At 39.6% G+C, this 20,862-nt stretch overlaps 1 protein-coding gene across 11 annotated transcripts in view; it reads right to left on the reverse strand.

Annotated features, from left to right (window-relative positions):
* Positions 1-20,862, reverse strand: part of ASPH (aspartate beta-hydroxylase) — a 189,825-nt gene that overhangs the window by 75,870 nt on the left and 93,093 nt on the right. For all 11 annotated transcript variants that reach the window (XR_009740822.1, XM_061438824.1, XM_061438823.1 and 8 more), the window contains one exon: positions 19,873-19,914. Coding sequence is in view for 10 of the 11 variants with exons in the window: in XM_061438824.1 (XP_061294808.1) it covers positions 19,873-19,914 (42 nt within the window). In the remaining variant the exon portion in view is untranslated. The remainder of the gene's footprint in view (positions 1-19,872; positions 19,915-20,862) is intronic.

Below are 20,862 nucleotides of genomic sequence, written 5' to 3' on the forward strand. Positions count from 1 at the left end.
CCCTCAGTTTTTTTCTCTTTCACTTAAAAATGGGAATTGTGCGAGGTATTCTATTGCTAGGCTTCACACTGGGGTCTGAAATAAATCTGCTTTCATATCAAGAGGGGGTCATGTTACTTGCTGTTGAGAAACTCAATCAGCAGACAGCCGTGGAAGTGTTTCTGAAGGGAGTCTTTGTATCATCACTCTGAAAAAGGAAAATTACTGTGTTTGATCCAAAAAGAACCTTATCTGAGCGCACTTCCTCTAATGTGCTCTATCTACCTTGTAGGTGCATAGTACAGGGAGAAGATGTAAATCTTGGCAGCTCAGGGCAGAGGGTCTTACCTGCTAGCCTAGAAGGAAGGTGGAGCCTTCCTTTGCCTCCTATGTGCTGTGCTTCGTCGTTCAGTCATGCCCCGACTCTGCTATCCCATGGACTATAGCCCACCAGGCTCCTCTATCCATGGGATTTCCCAGGCAAGAATACTGGAGTGAGTTGTCATGCCCTCCTCCAGAGGATCTTCCCAATCCAGGGATCAAACCCAGGTCTCCCGGATTGCAGGCAGATCCTTTACTGTCTGAACCACCAGGGAAGCCCAAGATTAAGAAATTATAGGCTTCTGTTCTCCTAAGAATTAAACATCAACTACATGCCAGCAGGAGTTCAATATTCAAAGCTCAAACCAAACAGTTAACATAAATGTTTTTCAGCTGACAGACACTAATACAACACATAAACACATAAAGGGCAGTTGTTTTCAGTCTGCCTCTTGTATTGAAATAATGTGGGATTCAGCTGGGAGCAGTCAATGGCTCCAGAAAGTATTCTGGCTTATTAAATAGAGTCTGTTGTCTCCCCATAGGGTTATTTTAATAAGTTATACATCCCTCCCCTTCTAGAGTAATCATCCTTTAACAGATGTGACCCCATATGTTAGAGATTTCAGAGATGCTAAATGATGTGTGTTCTATACTTATCAGAGATTCTTTCAGTGTCAAGGTGGTCCACGGGCTTACCAATAGCTGCTTCAGACATTAAGATGGGAGGGGAGCTTGTGGAAAATGGATACATGTATAGTATGGCTGGGTACCTTTGTGTCCACCTGAAATGATCACAACGTTGTTAATCAGCTATACTACAATAAAACATAAAATAAAAAGTTAGGACTTTCTCGGTGGTATAGTGGATAAAAATCTGCCTGCCAATGCAAGGATGTGGGTTCGATCCCTGGTCTAGGAAGATTCCACATGCCACGGAGTAACTATGCCTGTGAGCCACAACTACTGAGCCTGTGCTCTGGAGCCCCTGTTCTGCAACAAGAGAAGCCACCACAATGAGAAGCCTGTGCACCACACACACACACACACAAAAGCAGCCCCTGCTCAGAGCAACTAGAAAAAGTCCATGTGCTGCAAAAATAAATAAAGAAATATAAAATAAAATAAAAAGTTAAAAAAACTGACAGAGCTATAAAAAGAAAAGTCTCCAAATCCATCACAGATCTTGATACTGCTCATTCAACAATTGACTAAAAAAGTAGAGAGAACATCAGCAAGAATAAAGAAGATCTGAAAAACAGTATAAACCAAGTTGACCTAACTGATATTTCTACAACATTTTCCCCAACAACAGCAAAATACATATCTTTGCAAGTGCACACAGAATATTTTCCAAGCGTCTACCTTAAATTAAAAAATAGAACAAATTAAACCTAAAGCAGTAGAAGAAAGGAAACAATAAACAATAAAATCAACAGCTCAGAAGGCAAAAAATAAAAATAATAAGATCGATAAAATTAAAGTTGGTTTTGACAGAAGATAAGTAAACTGATAAAAAACCCCAGCCAGATTGATCAGGAAAGAGAGAAGAAATAACCAAAATCAGGAATCAGTCTGGTGGTATCACTACAGATTCTACAGTTATTAAAAGGATAATAAGAGAGTATTACAAATAATGTTACACCAATGAATTCAACAAATTAGGTGAAATAAAACCAACTCCTTAAAACAATTATCCTTCAACTAAAAATAATTAAAAGAAACAAGTCTTGAAAGACACAAGCTACTAAGGGTAACTCAAGAAGAAATAAATAACTTGAATAACTTACATCAGTTAAAGAGATTGGATTTGTAACTAAAAACCTTGGCACAAAGAAAACTCTAGGCCCAGTATTTCACAGGTGAATTCCACCAAACATTTAAGGAAGAATTAATACATCATAATACCTTAATTCTCAGAGAAGAGGGATTGTTACCCAACTCATTCTGCAAGGTCAACCTTACTATGAAACCCAAACCAGGAAAGACATCACATGAGGAAAAAACTACGAACTAATTTGCTTCTTTACATAGATGTAAAATATTTCTAAAACTTTTAGCAAAGTAAATCCAATAACATAGACAAAGGATAGTGCACTATGAGATTTATCTTGGAAGTGTACACAGTTGGTTTAATATTTGAAAATCAATGTAATTTATAATATTAATACACTAAAAATTAAAAACCATATGATTGTCTTTTTAGGCACAGAAACAGTCTTTGAATCTAAAACCCAGTCCAAATCAAAGCTCTCAGTAATGTAGAAACAGAGGGAACTCTCTCAAGCTGATAAAGAGCATCAGTGGAAAATTTCCAGCTAACATCATAGTTAATGGTGAAAGGCTGATTTTTTTCCCCCCTAAGATCAAGAACAAGACAAAGATGTCTACTCTCATAACTTCAGTTTGAAATGCTGCTAGAGGTTCTAGTCACTGAATCAGGCAAGATAAAGAAAGAAAAGGTATTCTGATTGAAAACAAAGAAGTAAAACCATCCTTATTTAGAGGTACATAAAGATCTTTCTAGAAATCTGACAAGTACTAGGGAAAAAAAAAAAAAACTACTGGAATATAGAGGTCAGTCTAACAAGGTTCCCGGATACAAGTTCATTATTAAAAAAAAAAAATCAATTTTCTTCCTTTATACCAGTAACAAACAAGAGAAAACAAATTATAAATTAATACTACTTACAACTGCATTCAAAAATATAATATTCTTAGGAATAAATCTGACAAGAGTTGTCAAAGATCTATACAAGAAAACTTATAAAAACAATGCTGAGAGAAATGTTAAAAGATCTTAAATAGAAAGAGATACCAAATTCAGAGGCCAGAAGACTCAACACAGTAAAGATGTCAAAGTGAAAGTGTTAGTCGCTCAGTCTTGTCTGATTCTTTGCGACCCCATGGACTATAGCCCACCAGGTTCCTGTGTCCATGGAATTCTCCAGGCAAGAGCACTGGAGTGGGTAACCATTTCCTTCTCCAGGGGATCTTCCCAACCCAGGGATCAAACCAGGTCTCCTGCATTGCAGGCAGATTCTTTACTGTCTGAGGCATCAGAGATGTCAACTCCAGCAGGCTTTTTTATTTGGTAGAGACTGACAAACTAATTTTAAAATTCATATGAAAATACAAACAACTTCTGCTATAATCAAAACAATTGTGAAAAAGAAGTTTGAAATTCTATGATTTCAAGACTTCCTATAAAGCTAGATTAATCAAGACAGTGGTATAGAGACAGATAAACAGATCAATGAGACTAAGAGTTCAGATACAGAACAATAAATATCAGGACATTTTCAGTGGAAGTGCAAAGGCAATTCAGTTGAAACAAAATCTTTTCAGCAAATTCTAATGGAGTAATTGAACCTGAAAATCTGCTCTGATCTAAATTTCTCCTCTGTATTTTAAGCATTCTTAACTCCAGTACTTTGGCCACCTCATGCGAAGAGTTGACTCATTGGAAAAGACTGATGCTGGGAGGGATTCAGGGCAGGAGGAGAAGGGGACGACAGAGGATGAGATGGCTGGATGGCATCACTGACTCGATGGACGTTGAGTCTGAGTGAACTCCGGGAGTTGGTGATGGACAGGGAGGCCTGGCATGCTGCGATTCATGGGGTCACCAAGAGTCGGACACGACTGAGCGACTGAACTATGAACTATTTCAATTTTGATTTTATTATTTTTTTAAGTCTTTGTTAAATTTGTTACAATATTGCTTCTCTATTTTAGGTTTTGGCTTTTTGGTTGCATAAATATGTAGGATCTTAGTTCTGTGACCAAGGATTGAATCTGCACCCCTTACATTGAAAGGCAAAGTCTTAACCATTGTATCACCAGGGACTGCATTTATTTGATCATTTTGGTTTCTTTAGAGGAGTGGGTACATCAATTTTCAAACCATTTGACAAACATTTATGAAGTACCTCACAAGGTATTATGCTGGCTAATGTAGGGGACACAAAAATGAACTGGGTATAATCCTGCTATAGATTGAAAGTTTTTGTCCCCCTAAAACTCATATGTTGGAATCCTAATTGCCCAGGTAATCGTGTTAGGAGGTGGGGCCTCCTAACTGGGTTGTGAAAGCTCCATTCACGAGTAGGGTTAGAGCTTCGTAAAAGACTCCAGGGTTTTTTCCCTATCTAGTAAGGACACAGCAAGAAGGTGCCATCTACAAACCAGACTTCTTACCAGATACTAAATCTGTAGCTGCTTTGATTTTAGACTCCCCAGCCTCCATGAGAAATAAGTTTCTGTTAAACTACCCGGTTTTAGCTCACTGGTAAAGAATCTGCCTGCAATGCAGGAGACCCTGGTTAGATTTCTAGGTTGGGAAGATCCACTGGAGAAGGGAGAGGCTACCCACTCTAGTATTCTGGCCTGTACAGAATTCCATGTACTGTATAGCCCATGGGGTCACAAAGAGTCAGACACTTTCACCTGGTTTACGGTATTTTTGTTACAGCGGCTTGAAAAGACTAAGACAAATATCTATCCTCAAATAATGGACATCAGAAAATAAAAACAAAGGATAGTAAATTAATGACTAGAACAGAATGCTGAAAATTATTAGGCAATGGAGAAGGCAATGGCACCCCACTCCAGTACTCTTGCCTGGAAAATCCCATGGACAGAGGAGCCTGGTAGACTGCAGTCCATGGGGTCGCTAAAAGTCAGACACGACTGAGCGACTTCACTTTCACTTTTCACTTTCATGCGTTGGAGAAGGAAATGGCAACCCACTCCAGTGTTCTTGCCTGGAGAATCCCAGGGACGGGAGAGCCTGGTGGGCTGCCGCTTATGGGGTCGCACAGAGTTGGACATGACTGAAGCGACTTAGCAGCAGCAGCAGCAAGGATTATAAAATACTTTGGGAACAAAAAGCAGCATGGCTTTACTTCTAATAGGAGTATCTTGAAACTAAAACAGCACTGTAAATCAACTATACTTCGATTTAAAAAAGAGAGAAATGAAAGTGATAGTAAAAGTCAGAGTAGAAGCTGTCATAGGACTAAGGGAGAAAGTTAAATTCTTGGCTAAATGAAGTGGTTACATTTCAGGAGGAAAGAAGATTTGAAAATAAAACTCTTAGAAATAATTACATTTGCAAATATCAAAGAAAAAGCTGCAACTTCTCACCAGTAAAACTTACATTCAGATAAATTTATCTTCACTTGAATAAAAATGCATCTATTAATTTCACTGTTTCTAGATGGTTGTGCTTTTTAACAGAATGCACTACTCAGCACGCTGTCACTTAGGAGGCTGGTGACATTCTAAAATATCACAGATCACTGTCAGTATGAAAAACAGGATCTATGTTGTGATTCTTTTTATGAATAACGTGAAGTTTATTTTCATGCAATGGCACAGCCCCCTGTTTTGGGCTTTAACAGATGGCACTCTTTTTACCAGGGTTTTAAACTTGCACACTGGGAATGCAAGCTATTTATACAGTACACACTTTAGCTGATCCTATCTTTGGACATGTTTAATTAAAGAATGAGCTACCAATAGCACAATCAAGCGGACACATGGGAGAAGCAGGAACTTGCTGCCTTGCTGAATACATTATTTTACCCCAGCAATTTCAAGCACACATGGAAATTAATGGCACGATGGAGGTTTATAATAAATCCCCTAAGCATTTAGCTTTTTTAGTTAGCTGTTTTCCAAAGCAGTGTTAATAAAGCTTTAAGGCCCGAGGCAGAAGGAAAACATAGCTTACTTTTTAATGAGATGCCACTGTAGCAATCTTCAACTAGCTCTTCAATATTCTCACACCTGAATCAGTGTGGAGACGTTCATTTTCTACATATAAATGCTTTTTAGAGGAACATCCCAGAAGAATCAGTATTCTCCTATTGCACTTAAGACATTAAATACACTGGGAGGTGGAGAGGATTAAGTTTATCCGATTGATCAAGAGCCTCTTAGAAAAGGAACATATACAAATAAACAGTATTAAATAGCATTTGGGGCTTCCCAGGTGGCTCAGTGGCAAAGAATCCACCTGCCAATGAAGGAGATGTGGGTTTGATCCCTGGGTCAGGAAGATTCCCCCTGGAGCAGGAAATGGAAACCCACTCTAGTATTCTTATCTGGGAAAACCCATGGACAGAGGAGCCTGGTAGGCTACAGTCCATGGGGTCACAAATGAGAAGGATGTGACTTAGCAATTCCGTGTGTGCATGCTAAGTTGCTTCAGTCATGTCCGACTCTTTGCAACTCTAGGGATTGTAGCCCGCCAGGCTCCTCGGTCCATGGGATTCTCCAGGCAAGAATACTGGAGTGGATTGCCGGACCCTCCTCCAGGGGATCTTCCTGACCCAGGGATTGAACCTGTGTCTCTTAACATCTACTTGCACAGGCAGGTGGGTTCTTTATCACTAGCGCCATCTGGGAAGCCAGACTTAGCAACTAAACAACACCAAATAGCATCTGGATTTGCAGGTCCCAAATAATTTATTTATTTATATTTAAAAGCTATTTTATTATACAGACCATTTTTATTTATTTTTTTTACTTCAACATGTGTAAATTTATTGAATTTGAAAATATAAATGCCTATGCAAAGAAGGGTACCATTTTTACTTTCATGAACAATTATTGCAAAGCTAATTGGAGTATAGTTGCTTTACAATATTGTGTTAATTTCTGCTATACGATAGTTAATCAACAATGCATACACACATATCCACTCTTTCTAAAATTCTATTTCCACATAGGTTATTACAGAGTATTAAGTAGAGATCCCTGTTCTATACAGTAGCTTCTTATTAGTTATTTGTTTATATATTATAATGTGTATACATCAATTCCAATCTCCCAATTTATCAGTCCCCTATCTCCAATCCACCTTGGTAACCGTAAGTTTGTTTTCTACATCTGTAACTCTGTTTTATAAATAGGTTTATGTGTACCATTTTTAAAAAAATCTTTGCTGAATTGGTTACAATATTGTTTTTATTTTTATGTTTTGGCTTTTTGACTGCCAGGCATGTGGGATCTTAGCTCACTGCCCAGGGATCAAACCCACACCTCCTGCATTGGAAGGTGAAGTCTTGACCACTGAACTGCCAGGGAAGTCCCTAGCATACCTTTAAAAAAAAAATAGTGAAAGTGTTAGTCACTCAGTCGTGTCTGACTCTTTGTGACCCCATGGATTCCAGCCCACCAGGCCCTCTGTCCATGGGATGCTCCAGGCAAGAATACTGGATTGGGTTGCCACACCCTCCTCCAGGAATCTTCCCAACCCAGGGATTGAACCCAGGTCTCCTGCATTGCAGGCACATTTTTTTACCACCTGAGCCACTAAGGAAGCCAAAACAGTAATAGGAGGGAAAGTAACGACAGTGCTTGCTCCTGTCTCTGCAGCAAGACCAGAGACAAAGCAATATGGTCACCTGACCTATCCCAAACTGCAGGAGGGCAGGCAGGATTATCTCTGTATTTTATATGCGGAGGAAGAAAAGCTCCAAGCAGCTAGGAGACTTGTTCAAGATCAAAGAACAAATAAGAAGCTCATGATCTAACGCCAATAAGAATGGATAGAGCTGAGACTAAAACTTCTGGAAAAGGACCCCTTTCGCTGAAGTGCAACAATTTTCTAGTTCTGATGAAGTGACTTCACACTAGTAAGAGAAATTTAAATACACAGAAGGGAAATGTTCATGGTAAGAAAGAAACAAAATGGTAACTCCTTTAAAGGCAGATGCAGACTGAATTGGGCTTCCCAGGTAAAGAATCCACCTGCTAATGCAGGAGATGCAGGCTCGACCCCTGAGTCAGAAAGACCCCCTGGAGAAGGAAATGGCAGCCCACTCCATTATTCTTGCCTGGAAAAGCCCATGGATAGAGAAGCCTGGAGGGCTACAGTATATGCAGTTGCAAAAGAGCTGGACATGACTTAGCGACTGGACAACAAAGCAGGCTGAAAAATACTCATAGCTGCCAATTTCCTGTAATGTCGCGATGGGCTTCAACCTCCAAAAACCACATTCAGACACTTACTTGAATCTAAAAACAAAACAGTTGTTGTCATTCAGTTGCTAAGTCGTGTGAGACTCTTTGAGACCCTATGGACTGTAGGCCGCCAGGCTCCTCTGTTCATGGGATTTCCCAGGCAAGAACAGTGGAGTGGGTTGCCATTTCCTCCTCCAAAGATACATTTGCCTGTTGCCTACTATCTGGCCTCCTAGTCACAACTTGCTGCTTGTGCCTAATTTTCCTGAGTGTCTGCCTGACCTTAGACTCCAGCCACTCCCATGCTGCTCTAAGCCACTGCTGTGCAGCCTCAATAATGGCAAAAGACTGTAGGATCTAAGTAGACAGAGGGAAAGTAGAAACAACATTCTAGAAAAACATGACTGACATTGTGTTAGGGATAAACAGACTGGCTTCCCAAGCAGAATGTAATCAAATCACCCAAACTGAAACAAGATTTATTTTCACTATTACTAATATTCTCTATTGTCAACACATATTCAATTTTTTAATGAAAAACATAAACATATGGCAGAATTACTGCTGTAAATGTCAGGACAATCTACCATTCTATCAGGAGAATGAAAAATGCTATAGGGAAGAGCTCTGTAATCAGACTGAGATAATTTTCAGTAATGCATTTTTCAAATGAATGTACCCTGCCAATTTGAAGTGTTGTTTAAATAAATGAATGTATTCAACTACAATAGCACTACCTTTTCACAGCACATTTTTTGAAAGCTAGCTTTGGCATATGTGGCTTATATGTCACTCTTTAATTTGCTTTGGTATACAAATAGACAATGCGTTAATACAAAAAAAAAGTGGATTATTCTGATTTGAAGACTGACTCTCATTTCCCATCAATGACAACAAAATTTAGATCCTAATGATTTTAAAATACACCAATATCTGAGTTATTTCCTTAAGAAACTTATTTTCCTCCCCTGATCATGTTGTCATAATCATTACAGAAATGAGTATTGTAAAACATTGAGTGCTCAATGGGAAACATTAGAATGTAATTTCAATGATAACATAGAATTGGCTATTATTGTCCTGGGGTGTATCTGACTGAAGAGCCAGTCTGATGGAAGCAGGTGCCTCAATTATCACCCCGACTACAATAGTTAAAAATCATGAAATGAAAAATAAAAACAAAGCAAATGTGTATTTCAACACAGCTAAAAACCTTTACTCCATTTGCTGAGACTGGTAATATATGCTGAGCTTATTGAAATCACTGAAATTGCTGTAATTAAACTTCTCCCTAAATCAGACTTGTATAAGAGTCAGAAATCTCCCATAATTAACTTATCTGGAGAAGTAATCAGACAATAACTGCTGGTGTATTTTAGGAACCACTAAAACTACTGTAGCTGTTGAATGTAATAACTATAATAAATCTTTAACAGCAGTTATCTCATAACCTCTTTTCCCAGCAAAAAGGGTGGGAGGGAGATTGCTTTTTCAAAGCTCTGCTCTGAGTTGGTTTAAGATTGCTACTCTGCTCTTCTCCATTAAGGGAAAGTTACGAAGCCATAGAGATGCGGCCTGAACCGAACCCCAGTCTATGCTATCTCTGAGTGTGCTGTTGATTTGTTGTTGCTGTTGTTCAGTCGCTAAGTTGCGTCTGACTCTTTGTGACCCCACGGACTGCAGAACGCCAGGTTTCCCTGTCCTTCACTGTCGCCTGGAGTTGGCTCAGACTCATGTCCATTGGGTTTGTGATGCTCTCTAACCACCTCATGCTGTTGATATTAATAATGAAAAATAGACAGGGCTTTAGGAACTGAACCAAAGCATCTCTAATAGCTAAAGGCAGAAGACCTACCTACAATGACTGCAGAAATCAATCTTCAGAAAAAAGGAACTGCTTCTGGTGAAATCTATAAGTTTGTCGTGTTTTGCCTGAATGCATTTCTCAATACACACACAGTTTGAGTAGCAGAAAATAGATGCCCTACTGGCTTGAGGTATAACTTGAGAAAATGGAGCTACCAAAGCAACCAAAGACATCAATGGGGAATCCCAGATGCAAAGTGAAATCCCAGAAGCAAGCCCCAAAATTTGAGTATGAATGCTGTCCAAATTTTCAGCAGACCAGTAAATTATGCACACACAGGGCACCTCTATCCCCACCCAACAGAGAGCTAGACTGAAAAACAGCAGTTAGAAACCAAAAAGCCTGAGCAGAGGCACTAATGGCTTCTCGCTGCAAGGGAGGCAGATTTTTTTTCAGGTTGAGCCCAGGAAAATTAACTGTGTACTCAGTTCAGTTCAGTTCAGTTCAGTCGCTCAGTCATGTCTGATTCTTTGCAACCCCATGAATCGCAGCACTCCAGGCCTCCCTATCCATCACCAACTCCCGGAGTTCACCCAAACTCATGTCCATTGAGTCGGTGATGCCATCCAGCCATCTCATCCTCTGTTGTCCCCTTCTCCTTCTGCCCCCAATCCCTCCCAGTATTAGAGTCTTTTCCAATGAGTCAACTCTTCACATGAGGTGGCCAAAGTACTGGAGTTTCAGCTTTAGCATCAGTCCTTCCAATGAATAGCCAGGACTGATCTCCTTTAGAATGGAGTGGTTGGATCTCCTTGCAGTCCAAGGGACTCTCAAGAGTCTTCTCCAACACCACAGTTCAAAAGCATCAATTCTTCGGTGCTCAGCTTTCTTCACAGTCCAACTCTCACATCCATACATGACCACTGGAAAAACCATAGCCTTGACTAGACGGACCTTTGTTGGCAAAGTAATGTCTCTGCTTTTGAATATGCTATCTAGGTTGGTCATAACATTCCTTTCAGGGAGTAAGTGTCTTTTAATTTCATGGCTGCAATCACCATCTGCAGTGATTTTGGAGCCCAGAAAAATAAAGTCTGACACTGTTTCCACTGTTTCCCCATCTATTTCCCATGAAGTGATGGGACCAGATGCCATGATCTTAATTTTCTGGATGTTTAGCTTTAAGCCAGCTTTTTCACTCTTCTCTTTCACTTTCATCAAGAGGCTTTTTACTAGTACTGTGTATTAGACACCAACAATTTCAGAAAAAGCAAAACAATTCCAGAATTGCTATAATATATACACAGTCTAAGCCAATTTGTATAGATTCCCACATGTAATCAAAAGGGTTCTGGAAAATACTTACAAGTAAAACCAAATGTGTTCCTAATATTCTGAGGAAGAATGACAAATGCCTTTTCCATAGAAACACAGTTACAATGAGACTTGCAAAACTGGAAACTAGGAATTGAATAGGTTTTTGTGGACTGGCGTACAAAACCTCTGAAGACCATAAAATTGCTTCTATGGAAAAATGTGTTCTGTAAGTTTTTCTGTAAGTAAGTTTTTCGTGATTAGACTGGGTATGAAATTTCTCAGTTATACCATATACTTAATGGACATGAGTTTGGGTAAACTCCGGGAGTTGGTGATGGACAGTGAGGCCTGGCGTGCTGCGATTCTGGGGTCGCAAAGAGTCGGACACGACTGAGCGACTGAACTGACTGACTGATACACAGTCTGCCTGATGCTTTTGAATTGTGGTGTTGGAGAAGACTCTTAAAAGTCCCTTGAACTGCAAGGAGATCCAATCAGTCAATCCTAAAGGAAATCAATCTTGAATATTCATTGGAAGAACTGATGCTGAAGCTGAAGCTCCAATACTTTGGCCATCTGATGCAAAAAGCTGACTCACTGGAAAAACCTTGATGCTGGGAAAGAGAGAAGGCAGGAGAAGTGGGTGACAGAGGCTGAGATGGTTGGATGGCATCACCGACTCAATGGACATGAGTTTTAGCAAACTCTGGCAAATAGTGAAGGACAGGGAAGCCTAGCAGGCTGCAGTCCATGGGGTCAAAAAGTCAAACACAACTTAGCGACTGAACAACAGCAACATACACAATCCAGCTTTTGACCAAAAATTACTAGACAAGCAAAGAATAAGGACTCTCCTGACTTGTAATCAGGATTTAAAAAAAAGTAGTCAATAGCAACTGCCTTGGTGTGTGCCCAGACCATCAGGTTTATCAGAAAACATTTCAAACCAGTGGTTATAAATGACAAAAAATTACAGAAAAACAAGGTGTTAATGACTGAACAGATATGAAACCTTGACAGTGAAATGGAAACTTAAAAAAAAAAAAAAGAAGCAATTGGAAATTTAAAACTGAAAAAAATAGTAGCTGGAATGAAATTTTTACTAGATGGACTCAACAGTAGATTTGAAATGGCAAAAGAATCACTGAACTTGAAAGTAGAGCAACAGAAATTACGCAATCCAAATGGAAAAAAAAAATGACACAACTTTCAAAACCTGTAAGATAGTATCATGCAGCCCAACATACAATTAATTGGAATACCAGAAGTAGTGGAGAGAGAAAGAAGAAAAAAATATTTGAAATAATGGCTATAAAACACTTAATTCACAAGATTTTTTTAAAATGAGGATTAAATTGAGAACCTGCGTGAAAGTAACTTGAAATGTAGTACACTGTAGACATTTAAAGTTCACTCATACTTGGATTTTCCATTTATAACCCCCCTGCCCACCACTTAGGCTATCTGCATCTCATATTATCACTATCAGATGAAGAGGCACTTAAAGTAAATGGAATTAACCACATTTTTTCATACTACAATTATTTTTTCAGTTCCTACTTTGTAATGGCTAACTGCCACTGGAGGGATGTGATAGTTAATTTTAGGTATAAAATATACCAGGCTATGATACCTAGAGAGTTTCCCAGGTGGTGCCAGTGGTAAAGAACCCGCCCACCAATGCAGGACTTAAGAGAGATGGGTTCAATCCCAGGGTTGGGAAGATCTCCTGGAGGAGGAAATGGCATCCCACTCTAGTGTTCTTGCTTGGAGAATCCCATGGACAGAGCAGCCTGGTGGGCTACAGTCCATAGGGTTGCACAGAGTTGGACACACTTGAAGCGACTTAGCATGAACACATGCATGGTACCCTGATATTTGGTCAAATATGTCTGGATATTGCTGTGAAGGTATTTTTTCAGGTGAGAAGGTATTTTTTTCAGATGAGACTAACATTTCAATAAGTAGACTTTGAGTAAAGAAGATTATTCTCCATAATGTAGGTGGATCTCATCCAATCAGTTGAAGGCCTAAAGAAAAAGACCCCAGCCCTTCCAACAAGAACTTTGCCTCTAGAATGTCTTTGATCTTAAGTTGCAACAGCATCTCTCTTCTGAGTCTCTAGCTTGCCTGCCTTCCCTGCAGATTTCAGATCTGGTGCCTCTATAATGTCATGAGCCAATTCCTTAAAATACATCTCTGTGGCTGTTTCTCCCTCTACACACACACACACACACACACACACATACACACACACTATTGGTTCTCTTTCTCTGAAGAACTGGACTAACACTAGGGTGGGGGAGGTCATGGTTCCCACTCTTAAGTTGTTTTGTCTAAAAATTCAGAGGGAAACTCAAAATATGTGCTAAAAATCTGAAACACAGGTTTTCTTGGGAAAAGAGAGGAGAAGTACATCTTCTGGTCCGGGGTAGGTGATGTGGGTGTAATCAGGGAAGGTTCTGGCAGAGCTCATCTCTAAGCTCAGTTCTGAGGAACATGAGTTTGTAGTTGTGAAGCAGGGAGGCAAGGAAGAGCATTTGGAACAGAGGAAAGCCATGAACAGGAGCTGGATCTCGAGATGCTTTATGTGCTGTCCTGAGGACTCTAGTGTTTAATCCCTGGGTGATACTCTCCATTTTTGCTCAAATATGTTACATACAGTTGTAAGAACCCCAGGAAAAACTTTGTAGAGATAAATGTATTTTAAAACAAGAAAACGTCTTAATTAGACTTGTTTATTGCCCTTGTCGGTTCTCTACTTTCTTTATGATCATAGAAAACTCAGAAGTATAGATATGAAGTACTGGTTGCATCAAGTTGATTTATCAGCAATAATATAGCCATCCCAGGCTTTTCTCTAAGTTACATTAAAAAAATGTCATTTGTTAGTGTAAATGTGACTTGTTTTCTACTGCCATCTGGTGTTTTGCTGGGGCACTGACTATTATTCTTTAAAACAATACAAATAGTACCCAGGAAATCCTTAAATGCATTCTTAAAGATGTTCACAAAATACAGTTTAAGCACATCCTTGATTGTAATGAATAATATAATTGGGTATTAAATGTTGGTTTAAATCAAAGGAGAATTTCAGGAAAAGACCCTGATCCAAATGCAGTTTTACCTAACACACACACACACACACATACATACATACACAAGCAAACAAACATTCCCCTTTTGCAGGCATGAGTGTTCTGTTGTTCCTCAAATTTCTTTAAAGGCACACAAATCCTCAACTAGTAACTGACACTTGATATGTATTAAATCAGTAACATGATGCAGACTTTTTCATTCAATGAATTTGTTAACACAGTTTTTTAAGAAGCTTTGAATTATTTTTGACTCCTCTCTTTCTCTCATGCCTCGTATCCTAACCATCAGCATATCCTACAGACCTTACATAAAATATAGGCAGAATCTAAGCACTACTCACCATGTCTACCCACATCCTAATCACACCTCCCTGAGGAACTATGAATATACTTTTCCACCCCCGGAACTCACTTCTCCCATATGGCTGCATAGCTCATGCCCTTGCATCTTACATCTCCAAGCATCACTGTCCAAGAGGCCCATCAACAGAGCAACACTCCCGACCACTGTCATTCTCTATATCTTTTTCCTGTTTTATATTCTTTTTCATATTTATTTTATTTTTTTGAAAATGACAAATCTCTCCCCACAACACACATACACTAAAATATGCTGTAAGTACTATGAGAACTGGGACTTTGTTTTTATTGAATGTTTTAGCCCCAGTGCCTAAAACAGGGCCTAGCACATAGTAGGTACTCAATATGTACTGAATAAATGAATGAATAAAAATAATTGTTTGAATTGGACATTTCATCAGGCATTTTTGCACTGCATTACATTTCAGCTCACAGTTCTATTCTGTGGGTGTGGAATATAGAATGTGTGGGAAAAGATGACATCCAGTGGGGAAAACTGATACAGCAATTTTAGGTTAAACAGATATAAATAATATTCACTATAAGAAGCTGGTATCTCCAAAGAGGGCCTGTTTTAGAATTAGCCCTAGTCCAAACTTATGACTCTATCAAAATAAACTAAACATGCTTCTCTAAAAGAAAAGAATTATGTGACTATTAATTGTAAGGAAAAATAACATCTTCCCCCTCTCATCTGTAGATCTCTGATAAAGAATTTGAGAGTGATAACTCAGTAGAAACTTAGCCTAATAATTCATCCTGAGACAAATTTACAATTACTGTTTTTTAAAAATCTCCATTTCTATTATTGTGAAATTAAAAGCTGGCTATTAAAACATTCCATTTTTTCACTGTGTATCCCAGAAATGGAATATTTCCCTCTCCCTCTGCCATACCAGTTAACAGCATCCTATGGGTTTCCCTGGTGGGTCAGATGGTAAAGAATTTGCCTGTAATACAGGAGACACAGGAGACCAAGGTTCGATCCCTGAGTTGGGAAGATCCCCTGGAGAAGGGAATGGCAACCCACTCCAGTATTCTTGCCTGGAGAATTTCACAGAGTGTAGCCTGGTGGGCTATAGTCCGTGGCATCACAAATAGTTGGGCACAACTGAGCGGCTAATACTTCTGCTTTTTCTCATGAATGTGGGTTAAAAAAAAAAAAAAAAGATGGAATTTCCAAACCTGACAATTTGCTCAAACAGGATTTTTAGTGAATTTGGGGTAACACTGACTCATTACATCTCTTAATCCTAAGATTCTCCCTGTATGTCACAATCAATAAAAGACTTCAATTGCCAACCTCCTTCAGTTGGTGTGGATATAAGGCCAGCTCTACATGATGGAGAGTAGAAGAGCCAATCAGGTGAAGTTGTTGCAGATTCTCTCCACAAGTTCTATGAAGAAATAGCCAGGGAGCCCACCTCCCACGCCACTGGAAAGCTGCCTAAGGGCTCAGAATCCCGGGAGGAGAAAGCGGTGCAGAGGGTACTAGAGGGAAGTACAGTGCAGAAGGAAGGAAATGCAGCCCTGGAGAGTGAGAAACGCTAAGCATAGCATCTGGAGCAGGGCTTGCACCTGTTTATATCTGCAGTAAGCCACACCCAGCACTCACCCTCCCGTCTCTACCTTTGTCAGAAAGTGCCAGGGTGTACCTCCTGGAAGCAAACCAGTCGGTGTGTGAACTGGAAAGTCTCTGACCTGCACAGACACCTGCATGGGCTGGGTGTGGAGGCCCACTGCATGAACAAAGGCAGCTTGACTCCGCCATGGTCTGGCCCCTGACTTCCCCTCCAACTGCACAGCACATGCTCTGGCTTTGTTCGTGGGCTCTGGTTTCTCAGGTCCTTCCCTGCTGCCTCAGGACCTTTGCAGACTGTTTGCTATTCAGAGTGCACTTAGCCACAGTTGCCTTGAGCACGTCACTAACCCCAGAGACCTTCTGAGAGTGAGAACCCGATATGCGAGGCCTGTAAACCATCACAGACGACTTTGTTTTTACTCTGAGCAAGATGTGAAGATGGTGGAGGCATCTGAGCAACAGGGTACCACTTAGGTTTTAAAAGGGTCACCGTGGACTTCCTTCATGTCCAATGGTTAAGAATCCACCTGCCAATGCAGGCACAGGGGTTCAATCCCTGCTCTGAGAAGATTCCACATGCCTCAGAGCAACTAAGCCTACACGCCGCAACTACTGAACCCAGCCCCAGAGCCTATGTTCTGAACAAGAAAAGCCACTGCAGTGAGAAGCCCACATACCACAACTGGAGAGTAGCCCCTGCTCATTGCAACTAGAGAAAGCCCAAGACAGCAACAAAGACCCAGTGCAGGCAAAAATAAATAAACAAAAAATAAATAAAATTCTGAAAGAAAGTTTAAGGGCTTCCCAGGTAGCGCTAGTGGTAAAGAACCCTCTAGCCAATGCAGGAGACTTAAGAGATGTGGCTTCCATGCCTGGGTTGGGAAGATCTCCGGGAGAAGGGAATGGCAACTCACTCCAGTATTCTTGACTGAAGAATCCCATGGACAGGGGAACCTGGCAGGCTACAGTCTATAAGGTCGCAAAGAGTTGGACACGACTGAAGTGACTTAGCATGCAAAGAATGTTCAAAAGGGTCACCGTGGCTACTGAATTGAGAAAGAGGATAGAGACAAAGGAAGATCAGTTAGGAAGTAAGCGGAGTCATCAGGCAAGAGATGGTGGTAGAGAGAGAAGGTGGCAGGAAGAAGCTCGGAAGAGAGAATGGACAGGGTTTGCTGATGGAATGACAGGGAGGCAGGAAAGAGAGATTTGTAGGAGCCGTGTGTTTTCAGGGGAAGGTCAGGAGTTCCATTTTACACTTATTAAGTTTGATGCGATTATTAGATATCCACCAACGGCATCAGGTAGCCATCAGGTCTCCATCAGGTAGACAGGTGGACATACTTGTTGAGAGTTCAGGTAGGGACCTGGGCTACAGTTAAAGCAGTTACCTTTGGCATAAAGACATTTAAAGCCGTGAGATCAGGTGGAATCATCAAGGGAGTGTGTGTAGATGGAGAAACGCTCTGAGGACTGATTTTAGGACCTTCAACGCAGGATGGTCAGGGAAACAGGGGCAACTACCTAAGGAGGCTGGGCAACAGCAAACAGTAGAGAGAGTAAGTAAGTCATGGACTTAGTACAAGATTGGGAGGTAAGGCAGTGTGGAGAGCTTGTGTGAATAGAAGCCCAGTCATCTACATAGAAAAGGCAGCCAACAGTTTCCAACATAGAGGAGAAAACTGCAGAATTCAGACATTATTTAGAAACGCGTAGGGGGAAATGTCCATTGACAGATAAATGGATAAAGAAGATGTGGTGCATGTATACAATTGAGTACTATCCAGCCTTTTTCACAGGACTCTGGATTGTTAGAAAGAAAGACATGCAAATATTTACATCTGTAAAGAAATGTAAAAGTGAAAAAAGAACATGTTTGAATAATCTTTGTACTCCCCACTCTACGTTTAGCAACCTTTGTGAACGCTGAATTAAAATGCTACTGGCTTCTTAAATTTACTGTTGAAAATGTTGTTATCAAATAACATTTGATATCACTCATATGTGGAATTTAAAATATGACACAAACGAAACTATCTATGGAACAGAAACAGACTCATGGCCACAGAGAACAGACTTGCGGTTGCCAAGGGGACGTGGGGTGGGGAAGGGATGGAGTGAGACGCTGTGGTTAGTAGATGTAAGTTTTTATAAATAGAATGGATAAACAATAAGGCACTAACTGTGTAGCACAAAGAACTATATTCAATAACCTATGATACACCATAATGGAAAAAAATATTTTTTAAAAAAGCAAGGTATATGTATGTATAATTGAATTACTTTGCTGTGCAGCAGAAATGAACACATTGTAAATAAACTATATTTTAATTTAAAACTTAGATCTGTATATTACTTTAATAAAAAATTAAAAACAGTCAGAAAAAAATGCATGAGCTAAATAAATGCCTGCTGCTGCTGCTGCTGCTGCTGCTAAGTCGCTTCAGTCGTGTCCGACTCTGTGCAATTCCACAGACAGCAGTCCACCAGGCTCCCCCATCCCTGGGATTATCCAGGCAAAATAAATGCCTAAGGGCTATGAAATAATGGCCAAAAGACAGCAACTTCATACAGTCAAGTACTGTTTACCTACTGAGTAAGTAAGATCTTGGCTCTTACGTGAACTGTATCTTTTAAATGTAAACACTGCTTTTATCACTAAGAGTTAAAGCCATTTCTGAAACTCCAATAATGTTTAATCATTGATGATTTTACCATTCAAATGATACTAAAAATATAACTGCTACTCTGTGACCATCCATATAATGTTTATAAATTTAACTTTAAAAAATAGCTCCTCACTCTATGTTTAGCAACCTTTGTGAACTTTGAATTAAAATTCTACTGGTTCCTTAAATTTATTAGAGTGCCTCTATAATAAGCTCTTGGAAGGCAGAGATGATATTTTCTTTACAGATGTAAACATTTGCATGACTTTCTTTCAAACAGTTCAAAGTCCCGTGAAAAAAGAATATATTCGAATAATCTTTGTACTTAGAACAGCTGTCAACAAAGGTGACAGTAATAATTAACATTTCCTTTGTGCTTTCCCTGTGCTAGACTCTGCTTTAAGCACTTTACATATATTTTCACTTAATTACTATTGTGGGAACAACAGTCTCATGGTTTCTGGAAGTTGGTACTGTTCTTATGATTCCTATATCACAGAAGAAGAAACTGAAGCACAGAGGTTGGGTAATTCTCAAGATGTATATAGAATGAACAGCAAAACTAGCATTAGATGCTAATGTCTTTCCAGAGCTTTAGCTCTTAATGTTTATGTAGAACGTTAATGTCTGTTGATAAAACCACTGAAATAATAAACACACTGGCAATTTATTTTGACTAGTGTAGAAAATAAGATCACATTATTCACGGATAGTATAACTTCTCCTTATGTGTATTTGAAAGGCTGTTGATTTTAACAATCTCACCTTTTCCTTTTTTTCCTGGCTCATCTGCTTTCTTATTTGTTTCTGAAAGGTAAAGACAAAACAAAATAAATATTGTGAGAGTCACAATTCAAAGTCTCAAATTATAGGACTATCTTCAAATGAGTTCAATTCATAATATTTCTGGGATTAAGAGATACACACTATTATATATAAAATAGACAAACAATAAGGACCTACTGTATAGCACAGGGAACTATATTCAGTATCTTGTAATAATGTACAATAGAAAAGAATTATATATATATGACTGAGTATATACATATGACTCTATCACTTTGTGATAAGTGATAGAGTCACTGATAAGAGATACATCACTGAAACTAACGCAATATTATAAATTAATTATACTTCAATTTAAAAAATTCTGGGCTAACAATTCAATTTTCCTAAATCTTAAATTCTTTACGTATGTAATTTATTATAAAATATTAAGAATTTGAATTACTTATAAAAATCACCAAGCAGTAAGCAGGTTTTGGGTGCCAGGCTGTGTTCCTGGTCTACATAAGGGGTGATGGGGGCCATCTCCACCAATAATAAATGCCTCTGTGGGTACAAACTGAGTACAGAGAAGACTCACTCAAAGCTGATTCAATAGCTTTATTGTCTCTTAAAGCCTACACCGCTTTATAACAGGGACTGTGTGCTTTAAAGAACTGTAGCATGCCATCCTACTGAGAACACTAACCTGACTCCTCAAGGACTTCCTATATCCACAGGTGACCCACAGGGGTGCCCACACTGAGCCCAGGTGTGACACAGCACAGTTAGAGGTAGACCAGTCAATTTCAGTCCCCGTAGGTATTTACCTAGTCTTTGAGAATTTCTAGGTACACATGTGTACGGTTGAGTTGCAGTGGGGATGGGGCAGAGTTTAGTAGTCTGATGAAAAAAATTAGATTCCATTATTTCCCCAGAGTAGACGTGAGAGAGTGTGGGTACCATGCAGGTTGGGTTCAGGGGTGCAGG

This window comes from Bos javanicus, chromosome 14 (assembly GCF_032452875.1).
Source record: "Bos javanicus breed banteng chromosome 14, ARS-OSU_banteng_1.0, whole genome shotgun sequence".
NCBI lineage: Eukaryota > Metazoa > Chordata > Mammalia > Artiodactyla > Bovidae > Bos > Bos javanicus.